Source organism: Protobothrops mucrosquamatus, unplaced genomic scaffold (assembly GCF_001527695.2).
Source record: "Protobothrops mucrosquamatus isolate PMUCROS unplaced genomic scaffold, P.Mucros_1.0 scaffold2283, whole genome shotgun sequence".
Taxonomy (NCBI): Eukaryota; Metazoa; Chordata; class Lepidosauria; order Squamata; family Viperidae; genus Protobothrops; species Protobothrops mucrosquamatus.
Window position 1 is genome coordinate 139,753 of NW_015388370.1, and position 17,679 is coordinate 157,431.

The 17,679-nt window shown below is 47.6% G+C and overlaps 1 protein-coding gene across 1 annotated transcript in view; it reads left to right on the plus strand.

The window, feature by feature from the left end:
* DMAC2 (distal membrane arm assembly complex 2) overlaps window positions 1–2,387 on the plus strand; it is a 7,507-nt gene extending 5,120 nt beyond the window's left edge. The window contains exons 5-6 of the mRNA XM_015824579.1: window positions 684–846; window positions 1,930–2,387. Of these exons, the coding sequence (XP_015680065.1) occupies window positions 684–846; window positions 1,930–2,092 (326 nt within the window). The 3' untranslated portion in view covers window positions 2,093–2,387. The remainder of the gene's footprint in view (window positions 1–683; window positions 847–1,929) is intronic.
* The last annotated feature ends 15,292 nt before the right edge of the window (window positions 2,388–17,679 follow it).

Sequence of the window (17,679 nt, forward strand, 5' to 3'; positions counted from 1 at the left end):
TCCCCCCTGTCTCTCCTGCTCTTCCTCCTTCCCATTGCCCCCCTCCCTCTCCTCCTCATTACCCCTCCTCCCCCTGTTCCTTCTCCCCTCCTCCCCCTCACCTCCCTCCTCCTACTTGGATGGATTTTATACCTTGCTTTTCTTTACAGGCTTACGTAGCACAAGAATTCCTCAACCTTTCTGGGGGTGGAGAGAGAACCAAGTGGGGATGTGTGCACGCTCAGCCGTTCGGCGCCAGTTCTGAACGGCCTGGGGGTGGGGGTGGAGGTGGGGGACCCTGACGTAGCAAATTCCCATTCTTTACCACTGCAGCAGCACCTTTGTGAGGTGCGATAGTAAGAGGGACAGCTCAGACCTCACTTGCTAAACTTGCATGGGGGGGGGAGTGGGGGGAGAGACTTGAAGGTGTGTGTCTCTCCACTCCCAGTCTGGCACCAGAGCCGCTACACCACCCTAGCTGTGGCCTAGCCCACATTCATAATCTGCACCCCGTAAACTTTAATGACATCTAACTTTCCTGCCCGCCATGAGTTATGGGGCCATTTGCAACCTTGGGCCTGTTTTTCTTTTTTTTTCTTTACTGCAAAAGTAGCCCAGATGTTTCCCCAGACTTTCAGGTGTGGTTGTGCCTTTGAGTTTGGCACCTGCTTTCAATCTTCCTTTCCTCCTGGATCCTCCCACAGGTAGCCTGACGGGCCTGAAGCATTTGGACCTGAGCAGGTGCTCCTCCATCGATGACTGGTGCCTGAGCCAGCTGCACCCCTTCGCGGAGAGCCTGCAAACCTTGTCTTTGGCGGGCTGTTCCCGGATCACTGAGAAAGGGCTGACGTGTCTCCACCACTTTCAGTAAGCGCAGCCGCGGATCGGCGTGTCTCAATCACGGGGCTTCCCTCCAGGGCTGGGAAAAGAGAGAAGCAGACCTGGAGCTTTTCCCAGGGAATACCAAGCGCCTTAGATCGTGGTGTGAGTCATAGCATCCTTGAGTTGGAAGGGGATTTTAGAGGTCATGTAGCCCGACCCATTCTTCCGCACTCACTACAACATACTCCGCTTGAATTTTGAACTCTTCCATCGTAAGCTCAGTCTGTACGCCAGGGGGGTACAGTCTGGTACCTCTGGGAGAGTGATATATTTATTTGCATCCTGCCTTTAATCATTTTTACCAATAACTCAAAGGTGACTGACCTATCCAACACAATTTCCTCCTGTTTCCCTCGCAACAGTCCTGAAAGATGAGTTAGGCTGAGATAAGGAGTTGCATAAGGTCACCACCTGGTTTTCATGCCTAAAGTGGGACTAGAACTCACAGCCTCCTGGTGATTGGCCCAAAGTCACCCAGCTGGCTTTCATGCCTAAGGCAGGACTAGGACTCCCAGTCTCCTGGTGATTGGCCCAGAGTCACCCAACTGGTTTTCATGCCTGAGGTGGGACTAGAACTCACTGCCTTCTAGTGATTAGCCCAAAGTCACCCAGCTGGCTTTCATGCCTAAGGCAGGACTAGAACTCACAGCCTCCTGGTGAAAGCTGACTGGGTGACTTTGGGCCAATCACCAAGAGACAAGACTTCTAGTCCCGCCTTGGGCATGAAAGCTGACTGGGTGACTTTGGGCCAATCACCAGAAGACTGGGAGTTCTAGTCCCACCTTAGGCATGAAAGCCGACTGGGTGACTTTGGGCCAATCACTAGGAGGCTGTGAGTTCTAGTCCCACCTTAGGCATGAAAGCCGACTGGATGTCTTTGAGCCAATCCCTCTCCCTTAGCCAGTCCACCTTGCAGGATTGTTATTACGGGGCAATTAGGAAGACGTATTAGTATTAGGCATGTTTACCATCTATTTGTAAAAATAATAAAGGTGGGATATAAACAAAAAGTAAATAAGGAAACGGCATGGAAGCAATGGGAAAACCCCTACATTAATTCTCTTGCAGAAATTTGGAACGCTTAGATGTCTCCAGCCTTCCTTCTGTTCCTCACCCGCTGTTAATTCGGATTCTCCTGGAAGAAATGTTGCCCCAGTGTTATATTGTGGGGATGGACAACCATGAGAACACGGACTTTCCCACCCAACGGGAAAAAGACAGGACTTTCTAGACGCCCAGCAAGATCTCCGCTTGAACCAAAACGGACAGAACTGCCTCTGAAACGGTTCTTTAAATCTTCCTGTCCCTCCTCTGCTCCCCTTTGATAGACACACACAGAGACCTTTGTTTTAAAGCCGACAGTTGTGGACCAGGCTAGCTGCGGATTGTATGAATCAAGGTCAACACCACTGATGTGGCAGCAGGCGAGGGAACCTCTAAAGGACGCCAGTTAATTCATTATTTTTAATGGCAGCAGCATAATAAATGGGGTCTCCCTATTTAGGGGGTGAGTTCACCCTGAAGAGGCTCGTTTTCCACTTTTTGAAGGAGGTGACTTGAATAGATCACTTAAAAAAAAAAGAAAAAAGAAAAAAAGTCTTTGATTTAATGAACTGAAAAGCGGAAAGATTCCCCCCCCCCCCCCGACGTGCCTTATTACCAAATGGGCTGAATTAAGTTTTGGACATCCAACAGCTAGAGAGAGACCGAGAGGGGGAAAAAAAAATGCCCTCAAAAGAGGGTGGATCATAATTTTTGGATCTGAACTGAAAAGGAGATTTGCTGGAAGAGAATGAAAAAAAAAAGAAAAAACCCACAAGATTTTTGTCTCTCGGGGAAGAAATCAGATTGGCAGGTAGACTCCCTCTGAATAAGGAGGTTCTGCTTCTCGGGAGCCGGCACGGGGTGTTAAGAGGTAGGGCGAGCGCTGCTTTCACAGCTGCCTCACCTTCAGCGGTCTTACCTGGGAAGGGGAAAAAAAACACCAATTTCTCTTCTTCCTTGCTCTTTTACATATGCAAATAGCTGCCGGTTAGCCTTGCTGCGGCTGCTGCTTCCCCCCCCCTGCATGAAATCAGTGCTTTACCCATGGGGGGGGTTAAAAGACCTGCCACCCATTTTTAATCAGGTGAAGCTTGTTGATAGTGCTGGGGTGGAAAGCCGCAGCTGCGAAACACCTGAGCTTCCAGTGCTGCAGGCCGTTGATGAAAACAATATATATATTTTTTTGCAAGTGAGAACATGCCTTACTGGCTGACTGGCAACCCGCAGGATTTGCATGAAGCAGCCTATGCAACAGCTGAATAGGGGAAAAGGTTTGGGCTGTGTAGCCTGAGCAAGCCATTCCTTGTATTCTTTACACACACACACACACACACACAATTCTTCACACGGTTTCTGTCTCCTCTCCCAGAGGCGTTTTGGGATAAGCGAACAAAGGAGAACCCGTAACGACAGGAGCCTGGGTGGATTCAGCCTAGGAAAATCCTCAACTCAACCAACGCATCATCTGCAGCCACTTGGGCTTTTCATCCTAAGCTACCTTGCAAAGTGGTGATTAGAGCAAGCTGGAGCTCCTTTGATCCTATTGCATTTAACTCACATTCTCACAAACTCTGTTGGCATTGATTTGGGATGGACATTCTAGGACAGGGGTCTTCAAACTTGGCCCTTTGATGACTTGTGGGCTTCAGCTCCCAGAATTCCTCAGCCAGCCTCCCATTTTGTTTGTTAGATTTAAGACAGGGGTCTTCAAACTTGGCCCTTGGATGACTTGTGGACTTCAACTCCCAGAATTCCTCAGCCAGCCTCCCATTTTGTTTGTTAGATTTAAGACAGGGGTCTTCAAACTTGGCCCTTTGATGACTTGTGGACTTCAACTCCCAGAATTCCTCAGCCAGCCTCCATTTTGTTTGTTAGATTTAAGACGGGTCTTCAAACTTGGCCCTTGGATGACTTGTGGACTTCAGCTCCCAGAATTCCTCAGCCAGGCACGCTGAGGAATTCTGTCCACAAAGGGCCGAGTTCGAAGACCCCTGTTCTAGGAGTTTGCTGACCGGGGGGAATTCTGGGAGTTGAAGTCCCCACAGCCCCTAAAGCGTGCTGGCTGAGCAGGTCTGGGAGTTGAAGTCCATCCATCTTAACACCATGCCGGTTAGGGAGACCCACCCATCTTAAAACTTGCCACGGTTGAAAAACCCAGGTAGCCCTTGACTTACGGCTACAATGGGGCCCCAAATATCTGTGGTTATTAAAGTGATTTTTGGCCCCGTTTTACGACCTTTCTTGCCACGTTGGTTAAGTGGATCACCACAGTTGTTCAGTTAGGAACACGGACGTTAAGTGAAACCGGCTTCCACATGGACTTTGCATCTGGCAAAAGGGGATCACAAGACCACAGCACACTGCGATAGTCATATAACCATGAGTCAGTTGACAAGCGTCTGAATTTTGATCCCGTGATTATGGGGATGCTGCGACGGACGTAAGTGTGAAAAACAGTCATAAGTCACTTTTTTTGGTGCCGTAACTTTAAGCGGTCACCAAATGAACTGTTGCAAGTTGGAAGGACTAACTGCAGTTTCCCACCCCTGTCCTAAAATGATGCTAGTCTCTCTCCTTTCTGTCGCATGCCCACTGCAAGGTTTCTTTGTGTGTGTGTGTGTGTGTAATAGATCTATCCTTTCTGAGCTGTGAGCTCTCCTCCCCTCCATCCTAGAGAAAGAGCTAAGCGTAGTCACAGTTTATTTTTAACATCTGCGTCTTCTCCCACCTATCCAGGTCACCGTCCGCTTTATCACGCCCTTCGGTTCTGGTTTCTTCTGAAACTGAGGTGATTAAATTGTAGGTGATTGAATTGTGTAAGCAGCACAATGATCCCTTGACACCCAGCCAAGCTGCAGACGGCCAAAGGCCTCGTTAGTCCTCAATTCCTTTCTTCTTCTTCTTCCTTCTTCCTTCTTCCTTCTTCCTTCTTCCTTCTTCTTCTTTCTTCCTTTTTTAAAATTCTTCGCAGGCCTTCTGTGGTTTGACAGCTGACACGTTTGTGTGGGTTTTCTTTTACTTACTTTTTTTTTTTTTTTTTTAAAGATGCGTTATATGGGACGTTTTGCCAGGAAAATATAGGCGAGTGACTAAAAATGGAACTTTTTCATCACACCTCGGAGTGTCGCCTACGGCGTGTTCGACTATATTGTCTCCCTTCTGAAATTCATCTTCAGCCAGCTCTTGGCTGTCATTCTTAATTTCTTTTTTTGGGGGGCGGGGTGTCCTTCATTAGAAGAGCTGTTTCTCCATGGGGAGAGTGTGATAACAGGTAGTCCTCGACGTACGAACACAATTGAGCCACAAAAGTCCTGTTGCTAAGCGAGACAGTTGTTAAGTGATTTTGGCCCCATTTTACAACCTTTTTTCCTCACAGTTTTTAAGTGAATTATTGAAGATCAGTTGGTAACACGGCTAGGAAGCTAATCGGGCTTTCCCCCGTTGACTTCGTTTGTCATAAGGTCGCAAAAGGGGAACGCGTGACCCCCAGGACGCTGCGACCGTCATAAATACGAGTCAGTTGGCAAGCGTCTGAATTTTGATCACGTGACCACGAGGATGCTGCAACGGTCGTAAATGTGAAAAAGGTCCTAAGTCACTTTTTCCAGTGCCGTTATAAACTTCAAACAATCACTAAGACTAAACCAATGATTGTAACTAGCTGTATATTCTGAATTCCGTTCTGTGCAATAATAATTAATAATAATAATAATAATAATAATAAAGTTGGAAGGGACCTTGGAGGTCATCTAGTCCAACCCCCTGGACATGAAAGCTAGTTGGGTGATTTTGAGCCACACCAGGAGCCTGGGAGTTCTAGTCCCGCCTTAGGCATGAAAGCCAGCTGGGTGACTTTGGGCCAATCACCAGGAGATTGGGAGTTCTAGTCCTGCCTTAGGCATGAAAGCTAGCTGGGTGATTTTGAGCCAATCACCAGGAGCCTGGGAGTTCTAGTCCCGCCTTAGGCATGAAAGCCAGCTGGGTGACTTTGGGCCAGTCCCTCCCTCCCTCTCACCCCAACCCACCTCACAGGGTCGTTGTGGGAAAAATAGGAGGAAGAAGTATTAGGTACGTTCACCACCTTGAGTTAATATAAAGCAATAAAGGCAGGATAAAAAAAATCTAATAAAACAGGAAGATAATAAATACATCGAAGTGAAACATGCCCAGCCCCACCCCTAGTTTGCCCTTGTTTACTCCACCCTGCTAAGCTACGCTGCCCTGTTCTTGATCTCCCATGGCTCCCCTGGGAACCTACTACGCCCTTTGCCCATCTACTTTCTCATTTATAGCTCCATAAAAACCTAAGTGCTTTTCAGATTTCTGGGCAAAGGATTCTCACATCCTTTCTAGATGAGATAGCAAAATAACACACTACAAAATAGTACTTGTGAGAAGAGCATGATTAAAGGCTGATGGAGATCTTTATTGCTCAAAGGTTGACAGCTAAATGAATAGGTAAGCTTGACTTAGTGTGGTTTTTTTCAACCCCTGGCAACTTTAAGACGGGTGGACTACAGCTCCCAGAATTCCCCAGCCGCCTGGGAATTCTGGGAGTTGAAGTCCACCCCTCTTTAAAGTTGCTGAAATGGAGAAAACCGTCTATAAAGAAAAGGAAAGCTGACGGAAGACCATAAGCACTTAGCGAATGCTTTACACAGTGAGTGGCCAAGTTGCTGGTCCCAATTGTTCTCACTGTCAGGAAGTTTCTCCTTAGTTCTAGGTTGCTTCTCTCCTTGATGAGTTTCCACCCGTTGCTTCTTGTCCTGCCTTCAGGGGCTTTGGAGAATAGCTTGACTCCCTCTTCTTTGGGGCAGCCCCTGAGATATTGGAAGATGGCTATCATGTCCCCCCCTGGTCCTTCTCTTCATTAAACTAGACATACCCAATTCCAGCAACCGTCCCTTGTATGTTTTAGCCTCCAGACCTCTAATAATCTTTGTTGCTCTTAATAATAATAATAATTAATAATAATAATAATAATAATAATAATAATAATAATAATAATAATAATAATAATAATAATAATAATAATAAAGTTGGAAGGAACCTTGGAGGTCATCTAGTCCAACCCCCTGCTCAGGCAGGAAACCCTATCCCATTTCAGACAAATGGCTGTCCAGTCTCTTCTTAAAAACCTCCAGTGTTGGAGCATTCACCGCTTCTGGAGGCAGGTTGTTCCACTGGTTAATTGTTCTAACTGTCAGGAAGTTTCTCCTTAGTTCTAGGTTGCTTCTCTCCTTGATGAGTTTCCACCCGTTGCTTCTTGTCCTGCCTTCAGGGGCTTTGGAGAATAGCTTGACTCCCTCTTCTTTGGGGCAGCCCCTGAGATATTGGAAGATGGCTATCATGTCCCCCCTCGTCCTTCTCTTCATTAAACTAGACATACCCAATTCCAGAAACCGTCCCTTGTATGTTTTAGCCTCCAGACCTCTAATAATCTTTGTTGCTCTTAATAATAATAATAATAATAATTAATAATAATAATAATAATAATAATAAAGTTGGAAGGAACCTTGGAGGTCATCTAGTCCAACCCCCTGCTCAGGCAGGAAACCCTATCCCATTTCAGACAAATGGCTGTCCAGTCTCTTCTTAAAAACTTCCAGTGTTGGAGCATTCACCGCTTCTGGAGGCAGGTTGTTCCACTGATTAATTGTTCTAACTGTCAGGAAGTTTCTCCTTAGTTCTAGGTTGCTTCTCTCCTTGATCAGTTTCCATCCGTTGCTTCTTGTCCTGCCTTCAGGCGCTTTGGAGAATAGCTTGACTCCCTCTTCTTTGGGGCAGCCCCTGAGATACTGGAAGACTGCTATCATGTCCCCCCTCGTCCTTCTCTTCGTTAAACTAGACATACCCAATTCCAGCAACCGTTCCTTATATGCTTTAGCCTCCAGTCCCCCAATCATCTTTGTTGCTCTTCTCTGTACTCTTTTTAGAGTCTCAACCTCTTTTTTACATCGTGGCGACCAAAACTGGATGCAGTATCCCAAGTGTGGCCTTACTAAGGCATTGTAAAGTGGCATTAATACTTCACGTGATCTTGATTCTGTCCCTCCGTTAATGCAGCTTAGCACTGTGTTGGCTTTTCTGGCAGGTCAAGGACTGCCTGTAGTTATCAAGGGAAAAGACCACATGCCCAGTCAAGGAATTTGGAATTTGGCCAGCATTTGCATTCAGAATCGGCTTGAGAGAAATTAAAATGCTGCCTTACAATGGAAAAATTGGCCTGCTTCTGTTCTTCCAGTAATTGAGTGAGACACATTCAGGTTGTGATCATCCTAAGCCTTCCGCAACACATAATTAACACTGGAATTGGAATCTATTACCCCGATGATCATCTATATCTTTTAATTACCAGGCAGGTACAAAAAAAATCCTGAAACCAAATGGGATGACCAGTGGATTCCTTAGTTGTGGCAAGGAGCACAATTTAGTGGGAAATGAGGGCAGAATCCAGAGGTGATGGAATTAAAAGTTTCCTTTGCAGAAGTTTTGGTCTTTGAGGTATTTTAAACATGTCACCTGTTGCTCTAGCACAGGGGTGGGGAACCTTGGCTCTTTTATGACTCGTGGACTTCCAGCTCCCAGGAATTCTGGGAGTTGGAGTCCACAAGTCATAAAGTGGCCGAGGTTGGAGATCCCTGCTCTACACATCATCCCTCGCTAGGCGATTTTGGCAAATCTGGTTCTCCAACATTTAGGGACGTGGTGATAGGGAGCAGTCAAGGATGACCTTTGAATTTTCGAAATGTTTTCTGCCCCCGAGGAGCTCAGCGTGCTTGGCTCAAGTTGAGTGGCCTGCGGTCTTTCCTGCCTCCTCCACCTGGTCGTCCCTCTCTCAAAGCAGAAATTCTTGTGGAAATTTCCACCCAGCGTTCTCCATTCCACGAGTGATGAGTTGGCACCAGGAGATTCCCACACACATACACACACCCCGCGATGGTGCCAAGATCTGCATCTCAAAACTGCCAGGTTTTTTAATATGCAAAGTTTCAGCCTTTTTCTTCCAGCCAAGCCTCTGTTAGAACAATTGCTTTGTTTTAAAATTTGCATCGTGAACGGTTGCAAAACAGGCAGAGCAAGCGGCGTGGACCTAAAGTGCTGGTTACCTTCACCCTTCAATTCCTAGTTTTTCCAGCTTGGTCACTTAAGTGCGACCTCAAAAAAGCCGACGCTGAAGGGGACGCTTCTAGCAAAGGGTCAGAGAGAGTCAGCAGAGAAGGTCGGTGCTGACCTGCAGATTGTAGTAAATTGGCTTAGTTCTAACAGGGCAATTTGGAAATAAACCTCCGTTGGGTTATCAACGACAGCCACTCGCAAATACAGAACATTTATTATTATTATTTATTCAAGAAAGGGGGCAAAACTCTCTTAACAAATGCCTCACTTAACAACATAAATTTTGGGCTCCATTGCGGTCATAAGTCGAGGACTGTCTGTACGATCACGGTGTCTGATAGGTTGTTTTGCAGTTGCCCTGTCCCACCCAAACAGGAGGACCACCTTGGTTGACCATCTCCCACTGGACCGGTCTACCAAAACTGCCCTCTGCCTTTCAGGAACTATTGCCTTCTTACTACAGTCCTTGACTTAACGACCCATCACCTTAGCGGCTGTTTGAAGTTACAACAGACCCTCCAAAAGCTACTTATGATCTGGTTTCTGACGTTGCCCCCGTCCCTGCGGTTATGTAACCACATTCTGGGCACCCAGCAAACAATCCCGTCTTTATGGCAGTTTGTAGCACCCTTGTAGACACATGACAGTGATTTAATGATTTTTGTCAAGTGACAGTGGTTTATGATGGGGTGTTTTGCTCTAAACTGACATTTACTTCCTATTTTGAGCACGCGCCGGTTCCTAGTGAACAATGGACTTCCTTAAAAACTGTTGTGATTGCTTAAAAAAAACTGCTGTGAAAAAGGTTGTTAGATCTTTATGACCTTAATTGCCAGCCTCAATTATGGTCATCACTTGAGGACTTCCTGTACTCTTTGTGCCTTTCTTCTGCTTGCCCGGTGTTTGCATACAAGGATGCTTACACAAACACATACACACACACACAGGTACACAAACAGTGTATTATCTCCTTTGCCATTAACGCGAACTGTGTATCTTTCCCTGCAAAGTGCCCTCGCTACTCTGATAATGAACTCCTCAGAGCAGCCAGGAACACGTCGTGCTTTTATTCTGACCTTGTGTTGTAGCCCTACAGAAAGACAATAGCAAGCGAGAACAAAGCGATCAGCTTGCGATAAAGGAGAATATTTGTAGCTCAGCGTTGAACTGAGGGGTCCTTGATGCTCTCTGAGCTTGGTGGTTTCCTTGCTGATGTTTCATGACCCAACTAGGTAACGTCATCAGTGCTAGAAGGGAGTGGGGTTTGTGAAGGAGAAGGGGAGGAGAAGGACTGTGGGGTCCTTGGTGCTGTCTGAGCTTGGTTGTTTTCTTGCAGACTGTCATGGTTCCGACAGATGAAACTCTTCTCAAGAACTTCGAGGCATTGTTTACCTTAAAGAATCTTTATTTTGAGTAGCATAACATCGGCACTGCATAATCGAAGCCAAAAACTGAATTCCCCTCCCCTGAGCACATAGTATCAAAGCACAATTCCCTCCTCCAATTAACAGTCATAAATCACATTCCCCAATTAGCTTGAAGTGGCAGGGTTCCTCTCCACTTCTCCAGCCAGGGCCAATTCCTTATCAGCTCTGATTACAATAACCTTGTTTCTCACGCTAGGTTTAGTGTTGTTCTGTCTAGCTGGACTCTCGTTCACATCCCTCCCCCTCCCAGCATCATCTAACTCTAAAAGCAAAAGGTAGAAGATGGCTACATTTCCCTCTGTTGTCAATGCAAAAACATCCATTGTTAGCAGCGTTGACACAGACGTTTCATGACCCAACTAGGTAACCTCATCAGTGCTAGAAAGGAGTGGGATTTGTGAAGGAGAAGGGAGAAGGAGGAGGAGGAGGACTGTGGGATCCTTGGTGCTCTCTGAGCTTGGTTGTTTTCTTGCAGACGTTTCATTACCCAACTAGGTAACGTTGTCAGTGCTAGAGAGAGGAGAGGTTTGCTTTAACTTCTTCGAAGTTCAGTGCTTATAGAAAAAGAAATCAATTGTTATACTAATCGTGATTGGAACCTTCGGAGTGATAACAGAATAGCAGCGTTGGAAGGGACCCTGGAGGTCTTCTAGTCCAACCCCTTGCTCAAGCAGGAGACCTTATACCATTTTGGACAAACGGTTGTCCCACCTCTTCTTAAAAACCTCCAGAATACCTGGATGACTCCCTCAATATCTGCAATTATTGAATTTATCAGAACTGAACTGTGGAAAGACATAGAAGCCGTTCCTTGGCGGTGGGCCAAGCCGAAAGTGGGGTGCTCTGCCCTGCATTACACAACCAGCATAGCAACAGACACACAAGTCTAAGAAGCCAGCAGGTTGAGTAGGCGGGATGCTAAAAAGGTTCCTCTGGCGCCGTATGTGGTTAGGAAGAGGCCTCCCTGGGTGGGGGAAGAATCCCTAAAAATAAAAAAAATAAAGAAAAACTTGGTTAGGAGTTTTATTTGGAAGCCTGGCTCAGTCTGGGTGGCTTCTGGTGGATGGATAGTTGTCCTGTAAGGCTAGTAAAAGCCAGCTGCTGTAACTGGGGGGCATGATTGGATGTTTTGAATGGATGGAGAGGGAGGGAGGGGAGAGGGGAGGCAGGGAGAGAGATAGGAATGGATGGATGGAAAATTGGATAGATAGTTAAATGGATGACCGAGAGAGAGAGAGAGAGAGAGAGAGAGAGAGAGAGAGAGAGAGAGAGAGAGAGAGAGAGAGAGAGAGAGAAGATAGATGTTTTGAATGGATGGAGAGAGGGAGGGGAGAGGGAGAGGGAGGGAGAGAGGGAGAGATAGGAATGGATGGATGATCCACAGAGGAATGGATGGATGGATGGATAATTGGATAGATAGTTAAATGGATGACTGACAGACAGAGACAGACAGAGAGATAGACAGAGAGAGAGAGAGAGAGAGAGAGATAGATGATAAAGAAGATAAGATGTTTTGAATGGATGGAGAGAGGGAGGGGAGAGTGGGAGGGAGGGAGAGAGGGAGAGATAGGAATGGATGGATGATCCACAGACAGAGGGATGGATGGATGGATAAATGGATAGATAGATAGATAGATAGATAGATAGATAGATAGATAGATAGATAGATAGATAGATAGATAGATAGATAGATGAATAGATGGAAGTTGCATGGATGGATGGATGGTTAGATGAATGGATGATAGATAGACAGAGAGGAATGGATGCATAGTGGATAGATATAAGATAGATAGATAGATAGATAGATAGATAGATAGATAGATAGATAGATAGATAGATAGTAGGTAGAGGAATAGATGGAAGTTGCATGGATGGATGGATGGTTAGATGAATGGATGATAGATAGACAGAGAGGAATGGATGCATAGTGGATAGATAAATATAAAATAGATAGATAGATAGATAGATAGATAGATAGATAGATAGATAGATAGATAGATGATAGATAGATAGATAGATAGATAGATAGATAGATAGATAGATAGATAGTTTGATTGATTTTGGTGCCTTGAAGTCAGTGTAGACAACTGTCTGGAGAGATTCCTGCAGTTTTCTGGGGAAGGGTCTTTTGATTACCTGTTTGCCAATTGCCTCCCTCCTAGCTCTGAAAGAGAGTAACCGGTTGAAGGTCACCCAGCTAGCTTCATGCTGGAGATAGAACTAAGGGTCACCTGGTTTATCACGATGGATCAAAACACTCCCCTTCCCAGGTTTGGGGAGCATGTTTCTGAGCAGAGCATAGAACATAGAATATCAGAGTTGGAAGGGACCTTGGAGGTCATCTAGTCCAACCCCCTGCTCAGACAGGAGACCCTGTATCTTGGAGAGAAGAGGAGCCCTTGGAACCCAGAAGCTTATTAGAAAATATTTATTTTCTTAGCCTTTGACTCGGCTTAACCGTAGAGCAAGTCCAATTTGCTCCCGTGGCTTCTTGCTGGGACAGAGTACAAAAAACGTATTAGAAAATGTTTGTTTTCGTAGTACTTGACTGAGCTTGACCTTAAAGGCACCTTTAATTTGTTCTCTAAAGGCTTCTCGTTTGGTCAGAGAACAAAGCGGCGCTTTTCTGACACCCTAAGGGTGGGCATTTACCAGCAGGCTTTCCAAAAAAAAAAGGAGAAAGAGCCTTTCTTGAGTATATACAGAGTGCTGCCAGGTAACCCCCAGCGAGTTAGAAGCAAGAATGTCCACGGACAATGACCAGAAATGAAATAAAGAACCGACTTGGCCTTCGCCCCCTGTCATACAAGCTCAGGAACCCGACTGGCTCTCTTCTGCTCCTTCAGAGGCAGTCATGAGGACTAGCGCCAGATTCCAAGCCGCCAGCTTTAAACGGCGGCCGGACCTTTCCCCCCCCCAAGGGACGCTCAGCTCTTCCCGGACCCGCGCACGCTTCCAGAGAGGGAGACTCAGACGTTTGGCCCGAAGGCCGGGGCCGGGATTCTGGGTGTCCGTCGGAATCGGGAGCGCGCATCTTCTGCCTTCCGTGCTCCGCTTCTGCCTGCCCGGAGCGGCGAGATCCCTCAGCCCGGCAGCGCGGGGGTCTTCTCGCTCCGGTGCCGGCAGAAGCGCGTTTCCTGGGCATTTCTGCAGGAGAGGCTGGGGCAGCGGGAGGAGGAAGGAAAGAGGAAGGAAGGAAGAAAAGGGGGCAAGGAGATAGAGAAGGAAAGAGAAAAAGAAGAGAAGGAGAAAGGGGAGAAGGAAGGAAAGAGGGAAGGAGAGAGGAAGGCAGGAGAAGAAGAGGAAAAGGGGAAAGAAGAAGCAAAAGATAGAGGAAGAGAAGGAGAAAGAAAAGAAGAGGAGAGGAAGGAGATAGGAGGAGGAAGAGGAAGAGGGAAGGAGAGAAGGGAGAGAAAAAGGGAAGGAGAGGGAGAAGGGGAAAGAAAAAGGAGAAGGAAAAGAAAGGAGGAAGAAGGGAAAAGGAAAGTGTAGAAAAGGCAAAAGGGGGAAGGAGATAGAGAGAAAAAGAAGGAGAAAGAAAAAAAGGTGGGAAGAGATGGAGGAGGGAAAAAGGAAGGCGTAGAAAGGGGGAAAAGAGGGAAGGAGATAGAAAAGGAGAGAAGAAGATAGAGGAAGAGAAGGAGAAAGAAAAGAGAGTAGGAAGGAGAAAGGGAAGGAGATAGGAGGAGGAAGAGGGAAGGAGAGAAGGGAGAGAAAAGGGGAAGGAGAGAAGGATAGAGAGGAGGAGAAGGAGAAAGAAAAAGAGGAGGAAGGAAAAAGGAAAGCGTAGAAAAGGCAAAAGGGGGGAAGGAGTTAGAGAGAGAAAGAAGGAGAAAGAAAAAAGAGGAGGGAGGAGATGGAGGAGGGAAAAAAGAAGGCGTAGAAAAGGGGGAAGGAGATAGAAAAGGAAAAAAGGAGATCGAGGAAGAGAAGGAGAGGAGGAGGAGGAGGAAGGAGAAAGGGAAGGAGATAGAGGAGGAGGAAGAGGGAAGGAGAGAAGGATAGAGAAAAGGAGAAAGGAAAAGAAGGAAAAGAAGAGGAGGAGGAAGGAAAAAGGAAAGCGTAGAAAAAGGGGGAAGGAGAAAGAAGAAGATCGAGGAAGAGAAAGGAGGAGGAGGAGGAGGGCCCCGGATGGCGCAACCGCCCCGATTCTCCCTCGGTTTCAGGGCAGCTCCACCCTCGCTTCTCTCCCCTCCCTTCCCCTCCCCTCCCCTCCCTCCGCCCGGCGCCCGCCCAAGGCAGCCGGCGAGCCCAGCGCCGGAGCCAGCATGCCGTCCAGACGGAGGGAGCCCCTTCGCCGCCCTGCCCGGCGGGGCTCCTAGGAACCGCACCCGGCCGAGGAGCAGCGACCTGCGCCGGGATCAGCCCGCCCCATCCACGATGTAAGTCTGGGCACTTTAGCCCCGGGCTGGCTTTGGGGGGGGGGGGGGGGGGAGAGAATGCTGCGCTGCTGCTGGTAGGAAAAGACCCCCCCCCCCATCCCGGAGCCAAGGCTTTTGCTGAAGCCCCCCCCCCCCCCAGGAACCTTCCTGGGTGGGTGGGGGCTTTGGAAGGGAAGGGGCTGGTCTGCTTGGGATTCTGGTCTCCTGGGAAAAGGTTGGGGATGCCAGAGACGAGGACACCACCTCGGTCTCGAGAGGGTCTGTCAAGAAGCCCCCCCCCCCTATTAAAGAGGGTATGAAATAAGACCAATCTGGAGGTTTTTAAGAAGAGACTAGACAGTCACTTGTCTGAAATGGCATATAGATAGATAGATTATAGATAGATAGATAGATAGATAGATAGATAGATAGATAGATAGATAGATAGATAGATAGATAGATAGATAGATAGATAGATAGATAGATAGATAGATAGATAGATAGATAGATAGATAGATATAGATAGATAGATAGATAGATAGATGATAGAGTCTCCTGCTGGAGCAGGGGGCTGGACTAGAAGACCTCTGAGGACCCTTCCAGCTCTATTCTATTCTAATCTGGAACCTGCTGGAGCTTCAGACACCTGCCTCAGAGCACCTGCCTCCAGAAGCGGTGAATGCTCCAACACTGGAAGTTTTATAAGAAGACACTGGACAGTCATTTGTCCAAAATGGTATAGGGCAGTGGTTCTCAACCTTTTTAATGCCGCGACCCCAACCGGTCGTAAGTCGAGGAGTAAACCGGTCATAAGTCGAGGACTAAACCGGTCGTAAGTCGAGGACTACCCAACCGGTCGTAAGTCGAGGACTTTCCCTGCCCAGGAGCACCGCGCATGCGTGGTTCCGCCCCCTGCGCCGGCCAAGGCGTAGCTGGCAAGCGGCAGAGACGGAGCAGGCCGACCACCAGCTGGCCCAGCCCAAGGGAGGTAAGGCACCCGCCGGAAAAGGGAAAAAAATGGACAAAAAAAATGGCGGACAGCCTTGCTTGGCGACCCCCGTGAAATGATTGATCGACCCCAAATGGGGTCCCGACCCACAGGTTGAGAACCACTGGTATAGGGTTTCCTGCCTGAAGCAGGGGGTTGGACTAGATGACCTCCAAGGTCCCTTCCAACACTTTATTATTATTATTATTATTATTATTATTATTATTATTATTATTATTATTATTATTATTATTAATAATAATAATTAACCAGTGGAACAACCTGCCTCCAGAAGTGGTGAATGCTCCAACACTGGACGTTTTTAAGAAGAGACTGGACAGCCATTTGTCCGAAATGGTGGAGGGTTTCCTGCTTGAGTAGGGGGTTGGACTAGATGACCTCCAAGGTCCCTTCCAACTTCATTATTATTATTACCTGGGAGGTCAGAAAGTGGGAGAGGAGGCTTGCTTTGAGGAGGGGGAGAGGAGGAGGAGGGTGGTGGGAGTGGGGAACCCTCCAGGGAAAAAAATATGAAGTTGTGCCAGGCTCCGCAGATGCCTCTCCCCCCTTCCGACGTTTGAGGGGGGCCAGGCAGGTAGAAGGGAACGTGAAGAGGCCTTCCTGGGTTCCTTAGCAGGGCAACGCAGGTGGCAAAGGGTGTCTCTGGCAGGCAAGTGAGGACTCATCAGCCTTGCCCGTGGGAGGAAGAGGTGATGTGGGAGAGAAATGAAACGAAAACCCAGCTTCGGAGTGGCTTTTAATATGTCCAGCTTCTTTCCCCCAAAAGGGAAAAGATACGGTCAGTTTAGTACAGGTTTTAGAACTTGGGAGCCCCCAAGAGTGGCCTGTATAGGGGAGATGGGTAGCATGAAAATTCCATCAATAGATAAAAAAAACAATAAAGGAGAATATTTGTAGCTCAGGGTTAAGATGAGGGGGTCCTTGGTGCTCTCTGGGTTTGGTGGCTTTCTTGCAGACGTTTCAGGACCCAGCTAGGTAACATCAGCAGTGCCAGAAAGGAATAGGGTTTGCAGTGTGGTGGTGGTGGTGGTGGAGGAGGAGGAGGAGGAGGAGGAGGAGGAGGACTATAGGCTCCCTGATGTTCTCGGAGCTTGATTGTTTTCTTGAAGACATTTCATTACCCATCTAGGTAATACCATCAGTGCTAGAAAGAAGTGGGGCTTGTAGCATAGAGGAGGAGGAGGAGGAGGAGGAGGAGGAAGAAGAAGACTATAGGGACCTTGGTTCTTCTCTGAGCTTAGTTGTTTTCTTGAAGACATTTCATTACCCATCGGGCTCGGAAATGGCTTCTCCCGGAGCACTTAGCAACCGAGAGCCTTTTCCAGGCAAGGCCGGGTGCTCCATTCCGTCACAACTTTCCTCTCACAATGAAACTAGGAGACACCTCTCTCTCTCTCTCTCTCTCTCTCTCCACCTCCAGGAAGCGGAACAGGCTGATAGGCGGTGGAATCGATTTGGGGTTTGGGAGGAGCAGGCGGTTAAATCCAGGAATTGAGGGGTTTGGACACGGTGGCTGGGATGGTTTTGGCCAGGGTGACCTGTTTGAGCATAATAGGTAGTCCTCGATTTGGAAGCCTAGTGACCGTTTGAAGTGACAATGGCACGGAAAAAAGGGACTTATGACCTCCCTCCCTCCTTCCCTCTGTCCTTATTTTCCTTCCTTCCTTCCCTCCCTCCCTCCCTGCCTCAGTTCTTGTTCTCCTTCCTTTCTCCCTCCCTCCCTCCCTTCCTTCCTCCCTTCCTTTCTTTACTCCCTGCCTCCTTCCTTCCTTCCTTCCTTCCTTCCTCCCTGCTTCTGTTCTTCTTCTCCTTCCTTCCTTTCTTCCTTCCTTTCTCTCCTCCCTGCCTCTGTTCTTCT